Below are 14,245 nucleotides of genomic sequence, written 5' to 3'. Positions count from 1 at the left end.
GAAAAATGAGAAATTACTTGCTTTGATAACTGCTTCTCTTTCAATGAGAAGCCAATGTGTTGCCATTGATGGTGTCACCTCGAGTTCCGCCCCCGTGAAATCGGGTGTGCCTCAAGGGTCAATTTTGGGGCCGTTGTTTTTTCTGTTATTTATTAATGATATTGTGCTAAACTTGCCCGTAAAAATAAAGCTTTTCACGGACGATTGTATAGTATATCAGAAAATTTATAGTTACAGTGATCAAGAATCTTTAAATACTGCACTAGGACGCTACAAACGTGGTGTGAAAATTGGCAGATGACAATAATAAAAAAACAGTAGCAATGCAAATTACGTGTAAGAAACAGCCGCTTCTGTTTACCTATCACGTCAATGGCCATGCGTTATCCGAAGCCACTAAACACAAATATTCAGGACTCATACTCATATCAGACTTAAAATGGAATGAACACATAGAATATATTGAAAGAAAGGCAATGAAAAAGCTTGGCTATTCGCGAAGGAGGCTTGTGAATGCCACACCACACATCAAACTTCTCGCGTACAAAACTTTCATTAGACCAGTATTAGAATATGGAGCTGCAGTGTGGGATCCCTTTACTGAGTCCAATATTAAAAAATTAGAGATGGTCCAAAGAAAATCTGTCCGGTTTGTTTTTAATTATTATAGATGGCGTACTTCCCCTTCACTTCTACTAATTAAAGCGGATCTCGAAAAACTACAGGAAAGAAGAAGAATGGAGAGGCTGAAGCTTTTTTATCTCATTTTCCACAACAAAATTGATATCAACAAAACAGTGCACATTAGACAAATAGGTGAATATGCTGTGCGCTCACATCATTCAAAGAAAGTTTTAGATTACATAAACCGCACAGACACATTCAGGTATTCATTTTTTCCAAAAACTACCTGTGAGTGGAATTGCCTATCACCCGATGCTGTACAGTGTCCAACGGTTGATTTATTTCTACATGCTCTCAATAACCACTAACAGTTTTTTTTTTGTACAGTCATGCAGCCCAGAGTTACGCAATGCTTCCATTTTTTTATTATGTTTCAGTCAGCAAAGCTATGCCATTGTTGTAATGTTTTTCTTTAGTTTTTTGTAAATTAATACAAAAGTGTTGAATTGTAACCACTGCCAGTATGCTGTGTGATGTCAATTAAGTTTTTGTAGTAAACATTTCTGTATGCCCAATCCTGCTTAAGACCTGGTAAACAGGTCAGCAGTATGTGATACATAAATAAATAAAATAAATAAATGCCTATATTCCAAGTCAACACCTATATGAGTGTTATTTAAGCCCCAATTTCGTTTTTGAAGTCAGTTTGAAACTGTAATTCATGTAAAAATGTAACAGTGATATTTCCATACACCATCTGAGGTTCAGCAAAGTCCTCTAGCTCTAGTTAATTCCGCAAATTAACAGCTAACCACAGTCGAAGGGCACCCACTGGCCACCATGCGCCACAGAGCTGACATGCTGCGAGTGATTGGAGGCGGAGCGTGATTGGAGGCGGAGCAAGAAAAGTGCGAAAGATGCTATTTCTGCAGCGCTAAGTGGAACCACGTCTCTGCGTCTATAGGAGAATGAGGAGAGAGAATTAAAAATGGGGTAAGTAAATAAAAGCGGTGTCTATGGCCAAGGACACGGCGATCATCTTCTACAGACAGCTGTCCATTGTCCAGCAGGAACTTAAGAAACACCTTGAAAACCTGGCTGTTGTGGTGGGAAAGGAACAGCAGGTTTTTCTGTGCAGCCGCAGCTTGGTGGAGAACAAATGAAAAACCATGAAGAGCTACTCATGGATTGCTCATGTTGATTCAGTGGTGGCGAAGGCCACCAAATCGTTATACTTTATACAGCGAAGCCTGAGACAGGTGCCGGCATGTTATAATCAATGGTGTGGTTAGGATACATTCACCCTATGCCTGAATATGCTTGTGCCGTAGAAGATCCTTTGACATATGTCTTTGTGTGACAAGCATGACAAAATACAGAACAGGGCTACAAGGTTTCTCCTAAGCAATCACTCAACGTTGGGGGTGTCTTTCCCAATCTTTCTGCGGAACATTCAGCAACTGCTTCGCCTTCTTGCTGCTGCTAAGGAAAAGAGGAAAGAGGCATTGTGAGCGAAGCTTGCTTCAGAGAAGCAACCCAAGCCTACAGCAACCGATGCTGCAAGGTGACTGGTATCTGTGCCCAATGAGAGCCGGAGGACCAAGTGTGTCCAACCCCATTCAGTCTCTTTGCTCCTTCAACGCATGTGCTCAGTGCCTTCTTTAGGTGTGCATAATGTTCATGCCGGCATGAGAAAAATGTGCCGTATGTCACACCTGCCGTACATGAAGAGGTGCTCACTGATCACTACTAGACAGCATGATCGGTACGCGTGGAGAAACATTACGCATACCTTTAGCGTGTGAAAATAACTTGATACACACGCTTAGGTAAGCCTTTTTAGAGTGCAGGCCTAGCTAGAAGATCGGTGCCAACAAATTTGCAAGGTAACAATTTTCGGTTTTGATGAGTGGTTCGCGTTACTGCGATAACAATTATATAGCAACTCCCAGCTGATTTCTGCAGTCGCTGTCATGTCTCAGATGAGTATACGTGTGCGTATATATATACTAAAAAATGCACAAAAAAAATAAATCGAAACAAAAAAATTTCTAAGCACCTGATTGACTATTCGAACCAGTGACCCCTCCTCTGCAGCGTCCTGCACTAGACAACTGATCCGTATGCCATGCATGCATGCACTGGCGTAATAATGGCAAGGCCCTGTTGCGTCACGGTGCCACAGGAGGAGGGGATCTTTGGTAGGGCTTCAGGGCCAGTGCAGGCATAGATTTGCATGCACCCTGCCAGCGCCCACTGAAGAGCATGTTTTCTATCGCTCCTACACTGCCCCTCCCCATGAGTCGTGTATGAATGAGTGCCCCCTTCCTGTAGCCACACTCATAATGTGTAGCGAAAAAACAGGGCTCACTCCACACGCTGCAGTTTAAAGATGAAAAAAAACTAGCGTCGGGTTTTGCATAGTTGACACTTGCAGTGCACTGCTCAAACACGACGTAAAAACGGTGACAGTTCACGCTTGTCCCGTGTACAGGCGGCATGCACCGAGCCTTGATCCACAAGTGGGCAAGACTATCACTGCGCCATTTTGAAAGTCTGTTCCTATGCATGTCCAGCTGTTCGAGCTTCGGTCTGCAGAAGGTATTCCAGAGGTCACTAGACATCCAAGTTGCTGTACAGATGTCGGCCACAGCATGTGCAGGGAGTTTCTTGCGGGTGTAGCAAGCGCATGGACTACCAAAATGGCGACCCCGATGCTAGTGATTCTTGCGGATGGCGTCAAGTGCATACGTCCTATACCAGTGCATTCTTTTCGTGCTTCCTTCTTTGTGCTTCAGCTGTGCACTACAAGTATCAAGCTGCCAATCGATCTTCGCGTGACCCTGTAATTTCCATCGCATTGAGTGCTTTGCTCTTGCGACGAAACTGCGGTATATTATTGCGATAGTAATAATACAGACACTCTCCGCTAGATTTTGCCACCGCTGTCGGTGACGCCGTCATTCACCGTATATGTACACACACACACACACACACACACACACACACACACACACACACACACACACACACACACACACACACACACACACACACACACACACACACACACACACACACACATATATATATATACATATATAAAATAAGGGAAAGAAGTGTATAGCTAAGGGCTCGTTTTTCCGTGTTTTAACACAATATTAATGAGATCTAACAGACAGTAATGCCAAGGAATGTACAGGGGAAGTTATTAGAACCAATGGAATGTAAATAAGAAGAAAGAAAAGTGGATGAAAAAATAACCAGCAGTGAGCAGGAATCGAACCTACGACCTTTGAATAACGCGTTCGAAGAGCATCGAACGCGTTATTCGAAGGTCGTAGGTTCGATTCCTGCTCACGGCTGGTTATTTTTTCATCCACTTTTCTTTCTTCTTATTTACAATCCATTGGTTCTATTAACTTCCCCCGTACATTCCTTGGCATTACTGTCTGTTATATCTCATATATACATACATACATACATATATATATATATATATATATATATATATATATATATATATATATATATACATATATATATATATAACGCAACAAAGTAAAATAATCGAGAAAAAGACTCCAATGTGTAGAATTGAATGTGGGCCCTTCGAGTCGTGAATGCGAGGCATTAGCCACTGAGCCACCGAGGAGCACCTCCTTCAACATTCAAACTGCAAGATATTCATATCTGCTACTTACCACTGCTGAGGGGCACCTCAGGGGATCTATCATGTTTTCAGCATTATCAGCAAGATGGCACAAAGAGCGCCCGTCGCCACATCGCCACAACGCGGCAGCGCGTGCTCTCATCTACCACATGCGTACTTTGCCCCGCGGAGCGGGAGCAGGGTAGACGCGAACGTGCGCCCTTATCTCGCGGTAGGGAGGATTGTACATCTTGGCTGGCATTGGGCTTTCACTGGAACGATTCTGTTATAGTTACCGGGCGCACAAAGGTCACTGCAATCATCGCACAGTCTCCATTTGCGAAAAAGGAGCGCGTTTCAGACACAGCTAACTATAAATTGAGATGCTTATTTGCGTTCATCTGTATCTCTGAGTAGGTTTCATTTGTTCGTGAAAAACGCGGGACACGTTTCGATCTGCTTGCCATTCTGCACGTGACCTTCTAATTCATTGCAATCGCATTCGTTGCTTCGCCTTTGTGGCAAATCTGTGACTTCTTTCATTTACTTTAATTGTTACTAAAAAAAAGTATTATTGTTACTGTGTGCAGGAATATTTTTTCAACGCCCTCACCATCACAGCTTTGGCACATAAACACTATACCACTAAACAAAAATGCGCTTTCTACAACGAACGTTTCAGGTGCTGTAACATGATTGTACGCAACAGTTTGCCTTGGCGTTTCCCGTTACTGCGTATACACCATACAAGATCCTTTTGCGGGCTTTCGTTATGTGATGGAAATAGCTGGCGACAAGAACGAATGCTATCTTTGCATATATGCTATTCTGGAACTGCTCTTTACAGAACATTGCTTCGATTCGGTGCCACAAAGCTTGAAATAAACTATCAGCAGCGTTTCTAAAATAGACGATGAGCACTGATGAATTGCTGCACGCTTTCACGCTACCGATCGTCCTAGAAGTCACCAGCCTCTGCAAAAAGCGTGTTGTGCTGTCAGGCCGACTTGTGCACTCGAAAGCTGCATCAACATCAAGCGTTGCCCCGTGGCTTACTCGAGACGCATGTACGAGCACTGTTTGTTCAGTACAATATCTTCATGTCAGTGGTTGTGAGTTTCACATTCTTAAACTGCAAAAGCTGTGACACATAGACGCCCCCAAACCCGCGGGACACAGCAAATATAATTAGACACTTTTGGCCTAAAATTAGAATTGCTGCTTAGAACGGCTTGAACATGGAGGATGCCACGGTAGCAAATGCCTCATCAAAAAACAGCATCGACCAACAAGTAAACATTATCGAGCTGTCTGGGAAACACAAAAAAGATATCCAGAAACGTTTTGCTTTAGAGAAATCTCCAGATGGTTTCAGCCACGTGATTTCAAACTTTGCAGCAGATGACGACTGCTTCAAGTGTTACAGAATGTGGGATGGCGTACCTGGCACGTTCCGGGACAGGCCGTTGACCATGGTGGGGGGTGGAGGTGGTGGTGGAGGCTCCTTCTCGTGCCCAAAATCCTTGGAGGAACTCCACTTACGGCTGCTGCTCGTGTCCTGCAATAAAGGTAACTATGTATGCAGTGGAGCCCCGGCTATACGACTTTCAGGGGACCACGCAAAACTGTCGTATAATTAAAAAAAATTAATATTATAAGATGTGATACTCAGCCTTTCTCAGAAAACGGGTACAGACTGCCTGAATAAGCCCACGGCTGACCTTGTGCTTCTGTAAGGAAGGTAGATTCAACTGTTCTCGCCAGTGGCAACTAATGGCAGCCTTCCTTAATTGGAAAAAGTGCAACAGAATCTTTATTCTCAACTTTAAAAAAAATTGAATCCAACAAGCATCTTGCCTGCGAATGATAGCGAAACCGAAACAGCATTGCCACAACAACCCCCCCCCCCTCGCCTCCGGTCAGAAAAGTCAGACACAGTGTCATCACTATCACGTAATGGCGATGAACCACAAGTCGGCTTAGAATGTCTTTGTGCACGACTGAGCTGCGCACGTTGCAATTTGTTGGCTTGTGAGGTGCAACTAGTGATGTTCCGCTGTTATTATGAACATTGACATCAAGAAAATGTAGTTTCACATGGAAGAACAGCTGCGTCACGCCATTATGCAAGCGTAACCTGCGACTGCGAGTGCGAGAACGGCAAGAGATCAGCTGCATGCCGACCAGGAAAAGTTCCCACGAACCAGAAACGAGAAAATATCAGCTTTTTGGCTGGCTGAAGCTACTTTGTGTAGATAGAGCTTAAATAAGTAACGACCCCGAATACATATACTCGTGATCGAGGCGTTTGTAGAAGCGCAGTGACTTCTAGGAAAATCAATTTTTTGGCATCCTGTCTCTACTTTTATAACCTAGAAGAAATCAAGTTCGTACTTTGCACTCATGAATATTTGGTCAACGTTTGATTCGAATAAAGGTGGCTTTTTTCTTTCTGACGGAATCTGAAAGTCGTCGTAAAATGTGGCGTCAGCATAAAACTGCGTCGTATAAGCAAGGTTTCTAATACATTAGTTTTACGGGCGTGGGAGCCGAGCGGCGTTCCCCCGCACGTAAGCACCAGTGCTCTTCTCTTGGAAGGAGCCTCAAGCAGCGGGAAGCAAAAAAAAGGATTAGAATGTGGAAACTTCGACTGTCCATGCTCCAGTATCCCTACATTGCTTGTTCGGCGAGACGGCAAAGCAGATTGACTGCGCAGATTGCTAAACCTTTGCTGCCCTTCTAGGGAAGGGCAAAAGCAGCAACTCAACGGCCAACTTGTTCCGGGAAGGAACGCACTTCCCCTCTCTTCAGTGTAACTGAGCAAAGGAGCATTGTGCAAGGAGGTGCAATTGACTATTTGGCAACCGTGTGATTGACTAATGCCCTGGTGGGTGGTGTCTTGTGTATGATTGGTGTTTCAATCAAGGAGGAGGACCCCGACAAACCTTAAAACGACGCTCAAAATGCTGGACGCTGCTCTGAACCATGGTTTGACGGTTCACCCAACCCGCTCACGGTTTGCAGAACTCCTAACCTCTATGCTGTAAATAGTTGTAAATAGTACCATAAACCTGTTCGTTTTTCGTATCCCCAACTTCTCAGCACGTTTCTTCAACCTGAAGTTGCGTCCCGCTACCACAGGAATCCGGATCTGACGTAACCCTGAAGGGTTCATACAGTTTCCAAAGCGAGAGTTCAAGGATATTCAAGGACTTTCCAGGACATGCTGCAAGTTTTTCAAGGACTCAAAGCAGCATGCGTGCCGCTTTGGAAATTTTCAGTATAAAATTTTCAGAAATGACCATTTTTATACACTTACAATAAATTTATAGATATCGCAACTATAACAAAAAAAATGTAGTCATAAGAGCTTCTCACATCCTCTCCCCTCACTGTACATATAAAGAGGGCACGATGCCGTGTCAGAAAGTTACGTGCTGTAGGGCTTCAACGCATCTAAGCAGTCAGGCCTTAAAGGGGGTGGTGCCACAATATTTTTAGCCCGCACGCTCTTTGCTGCAAGCTTTAATTATAGCTCCAAAAAGCACAATACACGCACCAAGATTCATTTATTCTCGCTATATAATTTGTTTGTTGTCTTATTGATATGAACAATTTTTAGTTCCTTTTAGTCGGAACTGAGTTTGACAGGTACGTAGTTGTGTAGCTGGCTTAGTCACGTGATCACAAAGCTTTGCACGCGTCATGCTAAGTATCCTCAGCTCTTGAACACATGTGCCACACAAGCACCTGCAAAACAAACGCGCTGCTAGCTGCAGCAGCCGCGATGCTTTGTCGGTATGTACGTACCTTAAGTCACACACCTAGGTACAGATCTGGTGTGACGTCACTACAACTTTCGTTGCCCTTCCTATAGATCTACGTCAGTGTTGGACGCGCTCGCGAAGGGTCTTGATTAGGTGAATGAGTATTTAGGTACACTAGGGAAGTGACTTAAGGTATATTCTAAACATTTCTGAAGTCCGACAATCCATGTGGAGTGTCCTTGCCTATATAGAGAAAACCCGCAAGGTGCTTTGAAATTTGATAGCACAACCCCCTTTAAGAGCATTGGCTTGTGCACAGTGACACTTGAAGCACCTTGCTTAACAAGAAGTAACAACTGTGACAGTAGTTAATTTACACTCATCCTGTGAATACATGTGTGTTCTTTTCAAACATGCTTTTTGGTTTCTTCAAGCAGCACGCTTCCAGTGTTGAGCTGTGAAAGTTGTTCATCAGCACTGGTCCTGCACACTTTCTTTTTGTGCATCCTTTGTGCTTGAACGGCGCGTTGCATGTATGAAGTTGCTTGCCCTTCTTTGTGTGACATTCTAATTTCTTGCAATCACATTCACTGCTTCACCCTTGCCACAAAACCTATGTTGTTGTTTTTTTCACATGCATTTTTGCAAAATGGGACAATGTGCAACCACGCCGCATTACTTCTTTGGAAATGGGCAGTTTGACAGGTTGACACACCGATCTACACATGTTTAGGATGTCGCAATGCCGATATGAGAGTGAACTGCTCACAATATTCAAGAATTTTCAAGGATGGCGAAAAATTCCAGGAATTTCAAGGGTCCTTGAAAGTGCATTTTTTGAATTCAGGGGTTTTCAAGGATTTCAAGGACCTGTACGAACCCTGCCCTGACGTCTCGGCCACCCTCTTTAGCGTCGGCGCGTCGAATAGATTCCAGTCCACAACAGCCCGTATAAACGAAGTTCCACTGTACTCCTTTCTGCTGCAGTGCTGTTTACAAACCCTTCCTGCACATTTACACTGCGTTCTCGACTAGGTATAAGCTGCTCGCTTGTTTTGCTTCTCCTCTGCCTCCTAAGTATATACCAAGGAGAAGATAAGGTGCACAGCTACAAGTTTCGTCACCTCATGTGAATCATACCCAGAGTCTCAATTTATAGGTAGAGTCTATCTATCCTGCCTGTGCACCGACGCAGCATCTGGGTCACGGATGTGACAGACCAACAAAACAAGCGCATAGATCCTATGGTCCCACCAAGTGCAGAAATGGGAAAAGTGTGCTAGAGTGTGCTATGGCGATTTCTTGTTCGTTTTCCTCTTACTTTTTATGCTGCATCTTTTTTTTGTTGCTGTTAGTCAATATGCAATTGTGTTTTGCTCCGGTACTTTGTATTCATTTTTTTTGTCATTCTTGATATCCTGTATGTTTTGTTTCTCTTCTTGTACCATTACTTTTTGTAGCTGAATTTAAGCACCAAAGTACATAATTCAATTCTTGTATTTTACTATCCACTGTCATTCTCTTCTGATAATCACTGTTCTTTTTATCTTGCATCGTATTTTCGTTAGCAGATGTATAAATATATTTTCTTTGTTACCATTTATGCTTCATTACCTACACTACTATATTCTCCTTTGTAATATTTTTTTCTTTATATTTCATTGTATTTTACATATTTTTTGCATGTATCGATGTAGCTTAGCCCCTTCCCTCTATAATGCTTCTTGTAAGCCCAGAGGGTATAAATAAATAAATAAATAAATAAATAAATAAATAACCCGGCTTGGGAGCGGAAACACTCCAAAGTTATCTTCACTGAGGCAGCAAATGGGTTGGGCTTGAACAGAGCCACCCAACAAACACAAGACATTTCACTGTCGCTTACGGATACGTTACTGCAGCTTCATGGCAGTGTACAACGAAGGTGCCAAGACTGTAGTGTAAAGCTTCAATGCACAACATTTTAGGGTAAGCACTCCAGTAATTTTGGTGGCAAAATCATGCCCTTCTGACAAGAATATAAACATATTCCTCCATAAAAGCCTTGAATTTGGGAGTGCATAAATTCAGAATGGACACGGCAGAGAGCAATAAACGTATGGGCCAGCTTATAGAAGAACAGCCTAATTAGCTTAGTGAAAGCACTGGTGGCTTCCACAATTTCCTCGCAGTATGCCACCGTCATGCTATTGTTCACGTTTGTACTACTTCTTACTTAAATGCATGAGGATTACTGTAGCTTTGCCTCCCCACAGCTCATGATTTCCTCTTGCGATGCAAATATCACGGTTGACATCTCTCGAGCAATGTTGCAGGACTACGAAGCTTGCGGGATAAATACGGCTGTTACTGGTGACCTTCAGCTATGCTGATTTTTGTGCCTTCCTAAGTATTCCTGCATGCACAGTTTGATATGCATTCAGAAACAAGGAAGGCAATAATGCAACCAATCTAGATAGGATAGACGAGGTGGCAGGGGAGCTCTACAGAAAGCTGTACAGAAGGATGATACCGTGACAATAATAATCCAGAGGAATTCGACATCCTACCAGTAACAACAGGAGAAGTAAGGAACGCTCTAGAAGGAATGCAAAGCCACTGGTGAGGATTAGGTAACAACGAACACCCTGAAACGTGACGGAGAAATTGTGTTAGAAAAACTGGCCCCTTTATATACAAAGTGTCTCTTGAGGGGAAGGGCACCAGAATCTTGGAAGAACGGCAACATCATCTTAATCTATAAGAAAGGAGACGTCAAGGACTTGAGAATTTACAGGGAAATCCGCTTACTGTTCGCTCTATACAAACTATTTATAAAAATAATAGGTAATAAAATTAAGGCGACAGAGTTCAATGAACCAAAGGACCAAGCAGGATATCGTACCGGCTACCCCACAATAGACCATATTCATGCTATCAATCAGGTAATAGAGAAATGCGCAGAATACAACCAATCCCCTATACATAGTCTTCATAGATTACGAGAAGGTGTTTGACTTAGTCGAGACTGTAATGCAGGCACTAAGAAATCAGGGCATCGACGAACCCTACAAAAACATACTGGAAGAAATGTACCGTTCAGTTCATTTTCCTTAAAGGCCCCGTTTATAGGGGTATTGAATAAGGGGTAAGGTTATAATACAATGAATACAATACTGTAAAAGCAATCATACTAGAAACAAAAACATGCGGTAAGTGATCAGGTCGCACAAACAACGATACCTAATTTAACAAAATAGAGGACACAGGGGCATTGAACATCGGTGGTTATTTGTAGATACAACATGGTTCCCCCTAAAGAAAGCGACAGAATCCCAATAAATAAGGGTGTGAGGCAGGGCTATTAGCCGTGTGTTTACAGGAGGTTTTCAGGACCCTAGATTGGGAAGAGTTAGGGATAAGAGTTAATGTAGAGTATCTTAGTAACCCACAATTCAAGGAGGCGCGCTGGGTGCGCTGCTGGGGAGTGAAAATTGCTTTTTCCCATTTCTTCCGCACCAAAAGAAAACAACAAAAGATGGCGAAAAAAAAGAGAGGAGGGGAGCCCAATTGCAAGCACTTACATTGGCGTTGCGGTCAAAACATTGGAGTTGCAGACGGACAATTAAAATGTGGCACTCGCAATTCTCGTTCATCATTGCGCAGCTTGTTGGTTTCGTTGGATTTGCTGACTGCACAGGCGGCGGCGCATCCACGGACTCGACTGATGGCGGTTTCGACAAGGGATCTTCAACGCCCCTGGCAGGTCTATTCATGGCACACAACCACCCTTGCTGAGAACCGACAGCAATGCCATGTACAATTTCCCATAGTCCACCTTTCCACGGAGTGTCACAGCCAGAGCGACATCGGCTATACGCCTACCGGATCCTTTAAAAGCCCACCTAACGGATCTTATCACCAGTGGGCATGAATGCACAACCAAAATGTGGCACTCATATGTTTTGTTCATCATTGCCCAGGTTAGTAGCAGTTCGTTACCACCTGTTAAGTTGTTACTGTAGTAACTAGAAGAATAAAAATGGGGTGGAGCATGTTTGGTAAGCACTCTGAAATTATGACAGGTAGTTTGCCACTATCCCTCAAAAGGAAGGTATATAACAGCTGTATCTTGCCGGTATTTAGCTACGGAGCAGAAACCTGGAGACTTACAAAGAGGGTTCAGCTTAAATTGAGGACGACGCAGCGAGCAATGGTAAGAAAAATGGTAGGTATAACTTTAAGAGACATGAAGAGGGCAGTGTTGATTAGGGAACAAACGGGGGTTAAGGATATCATAGTTGATAATCAAAAAGAGGAAATGGACATGGGCTGGGCATGTAGCACGTAAACAGGATAACATCTGGTCATTAAGGGCAACTAACTGGATTCCCAGAGAAGGCAAGTGGGTAAGGGGGAGGCAGAAGGTTAGGTGGGCAGATGAGATTAAGAAGTTTGCGAGTATAAATTGGCAGCAGCAAGAAGAGGGCCGGGTTGACTGGCGGAACATGGGAGAAGCCCTTGTCCTGCAGTGGACGTAGTCAGGCCACCGCCGCCGCCGCCGCCGCCGCCGCCGCCGATGATGATGATGATGATGATGAACTGCATTCCCCGAGAAGGCAAGCGGGTTAGGGGGAGACAGAAGGTTAGGTAGGCAGATTAAGAAGTTTGCGAGTATAAATTGGCAGCAACAAGCACAGGACCGAGTTAACTGGCGAAACATGAGAGAGGCCTTTGTCCTGAAGTGGACGTAGTCAGGCTGATGATGATGATGAAGTCTTTACGATCAGACAACCGATTCGTTGTTGTGCTTCCATGCCCCAGCGTCCTTTGCTTGAACCTTTTTCAGCCTTCTTCTTGGCGTTGTGCAGGTACGTCGAGCAAAATCCCGGTCCTACTGATTAAATACTTAAATGGTGAAAGAAACAAATGCTCGATGCATTCAAAATGAGGCAAACCAAGGCAACATTGCGCAAGCAATAGATGACCTTAAGGCTGCCCGCGCTTCTTTGGTGTCCACTGTAGAGGGCATTAATGAGTGCTTGCAGTCAGTGTAACAACAAAGAGCTTGTTTTGAGGAATTTCAGGGAGACGTCTGCTACATATGTGAATGCTAATCTACAATGCAAAAAGAACTAACTACATTGCGCGCTAGACTTCAATATGGCGATAATCGTTCTAGACGGCACAACCTGATGTTTCTTTGGCATTGCAGATGATCCTCTGGAAAACTGGTAACGATCATCAGCAACAATTATGGTGCCTGCATCGAATAGACTACACCTGCAACTTTCATCAGATAGTATTGTACGTGCCCATAGGTTGGGACGATACAAAGAAGGAAGTAACAGACCCATTATTGCTAAGTTCACTGCAGACAAAAGTAAAGATTTCATTTTTTTCAAAGTGTTCTTTGCTTTCTGGAACTGAACTAAGCATAAAGCAAGGCTATTCACTTGCTACGTACACTGCCTGGAAAAAACTGAGTGAGTTCAGCAAAACGCTGAATATAACCACTTAGTTAAACCACAATAAACTTCTCGCACTTGGTAAGTGCTATATTTTCGATCCAGGCGAAGACAGTGTGCATGAGCATGTCCGTGAAGAACCTTCAGACAATGTGTACAAGCCTGCGTCAACTTCCCGCTCTTGTCATAATGCCCCTCTCTCACTTAGGTTAACGCACTTTAGTAGAATAGAAGCCACAAAAAAAAAAGGATACTGCGAGGGGTGGTGGCATTTTGTTTCCTATACCTGTCCTGTATACCAACATCTGCAGCCTTAGTAATAAAAAAGAGAGCCTCAGTGCTTTAATCAGCGATTCGGAAACAGATGTTAAATTTGATGAAACTTGATTATCAAGCAAAATAAATAACAATGAGCTGTTTCATTGTAACAAAAAGTTTGTTGTGTACCGACGTGGCCATGACGAAAGGAATGGTGGTGGCATTTCGATTGCTGTAAATGAAACCTTCGAGAGTTTTCTAATTATAACTGTGAATAGTTTGGAAATAGTTTGGTGTTGTTTAACAATTAATTTCAAGAAAATATTTCTTGGTGCCTGTTATTGTCCTCCAAGTTGTGCCAGTAGTTTTTCCGCAGCGTTTCGTGACTCAGTGAGTGAAATCACTGTCAATTTTTCTGCTGTGCTTGTCTGTATTGCTGGTGATTTCAATTTTCCTCATATTCAGTGACCAGAACCTTACCTGTCCATCATTCCATC

The 14,245-nt window shown here is 43.4% G+C and overlaps 1 protein-coding gene across 2 annotated transcripts in view; it reads right to left on the bottom strand.

The window, feature by feature from the left end:
- Positions 1–14,245, bottom strand: part of wts (serine/threonine-protein kinase warts) — a 264,916-nt gene that overhangs the window by 170,686 nt on the left and 79,985 nt on the right. For both annotated transcript variants that reach the window (XM_075896365.1, XM_037424377.2), the window contains one exon: positions 5,720–5,834. In XM_075896365.1, coding sequence (XP_075752480.1) covers positions 5,720–5,834 — 115 coding nt within the window. The remainder of the gene's footprint in view (positions 1–5,719; positions 5,835–14,245) is intronic.

This window comes from Rhipicephalus microplus, chromosome 5, assembly GCF_043290135.1.
Source record: "Rhipicephalus microplus isolate Deutch F79 chromosome 5, USDA_Rmic, whole genome shotgun sequence".
Taxonomy (NCBI): domain Eukaryota; kingdom Metazoa; phylum Arthropoda; class Arachnida; order Ixodida; family Ixodidae; genus Rhipicephalus; species Rhipicephalus microplus.
This window is presented reverse-complemented; position numbering and strand designations above follow the sequence as displayed.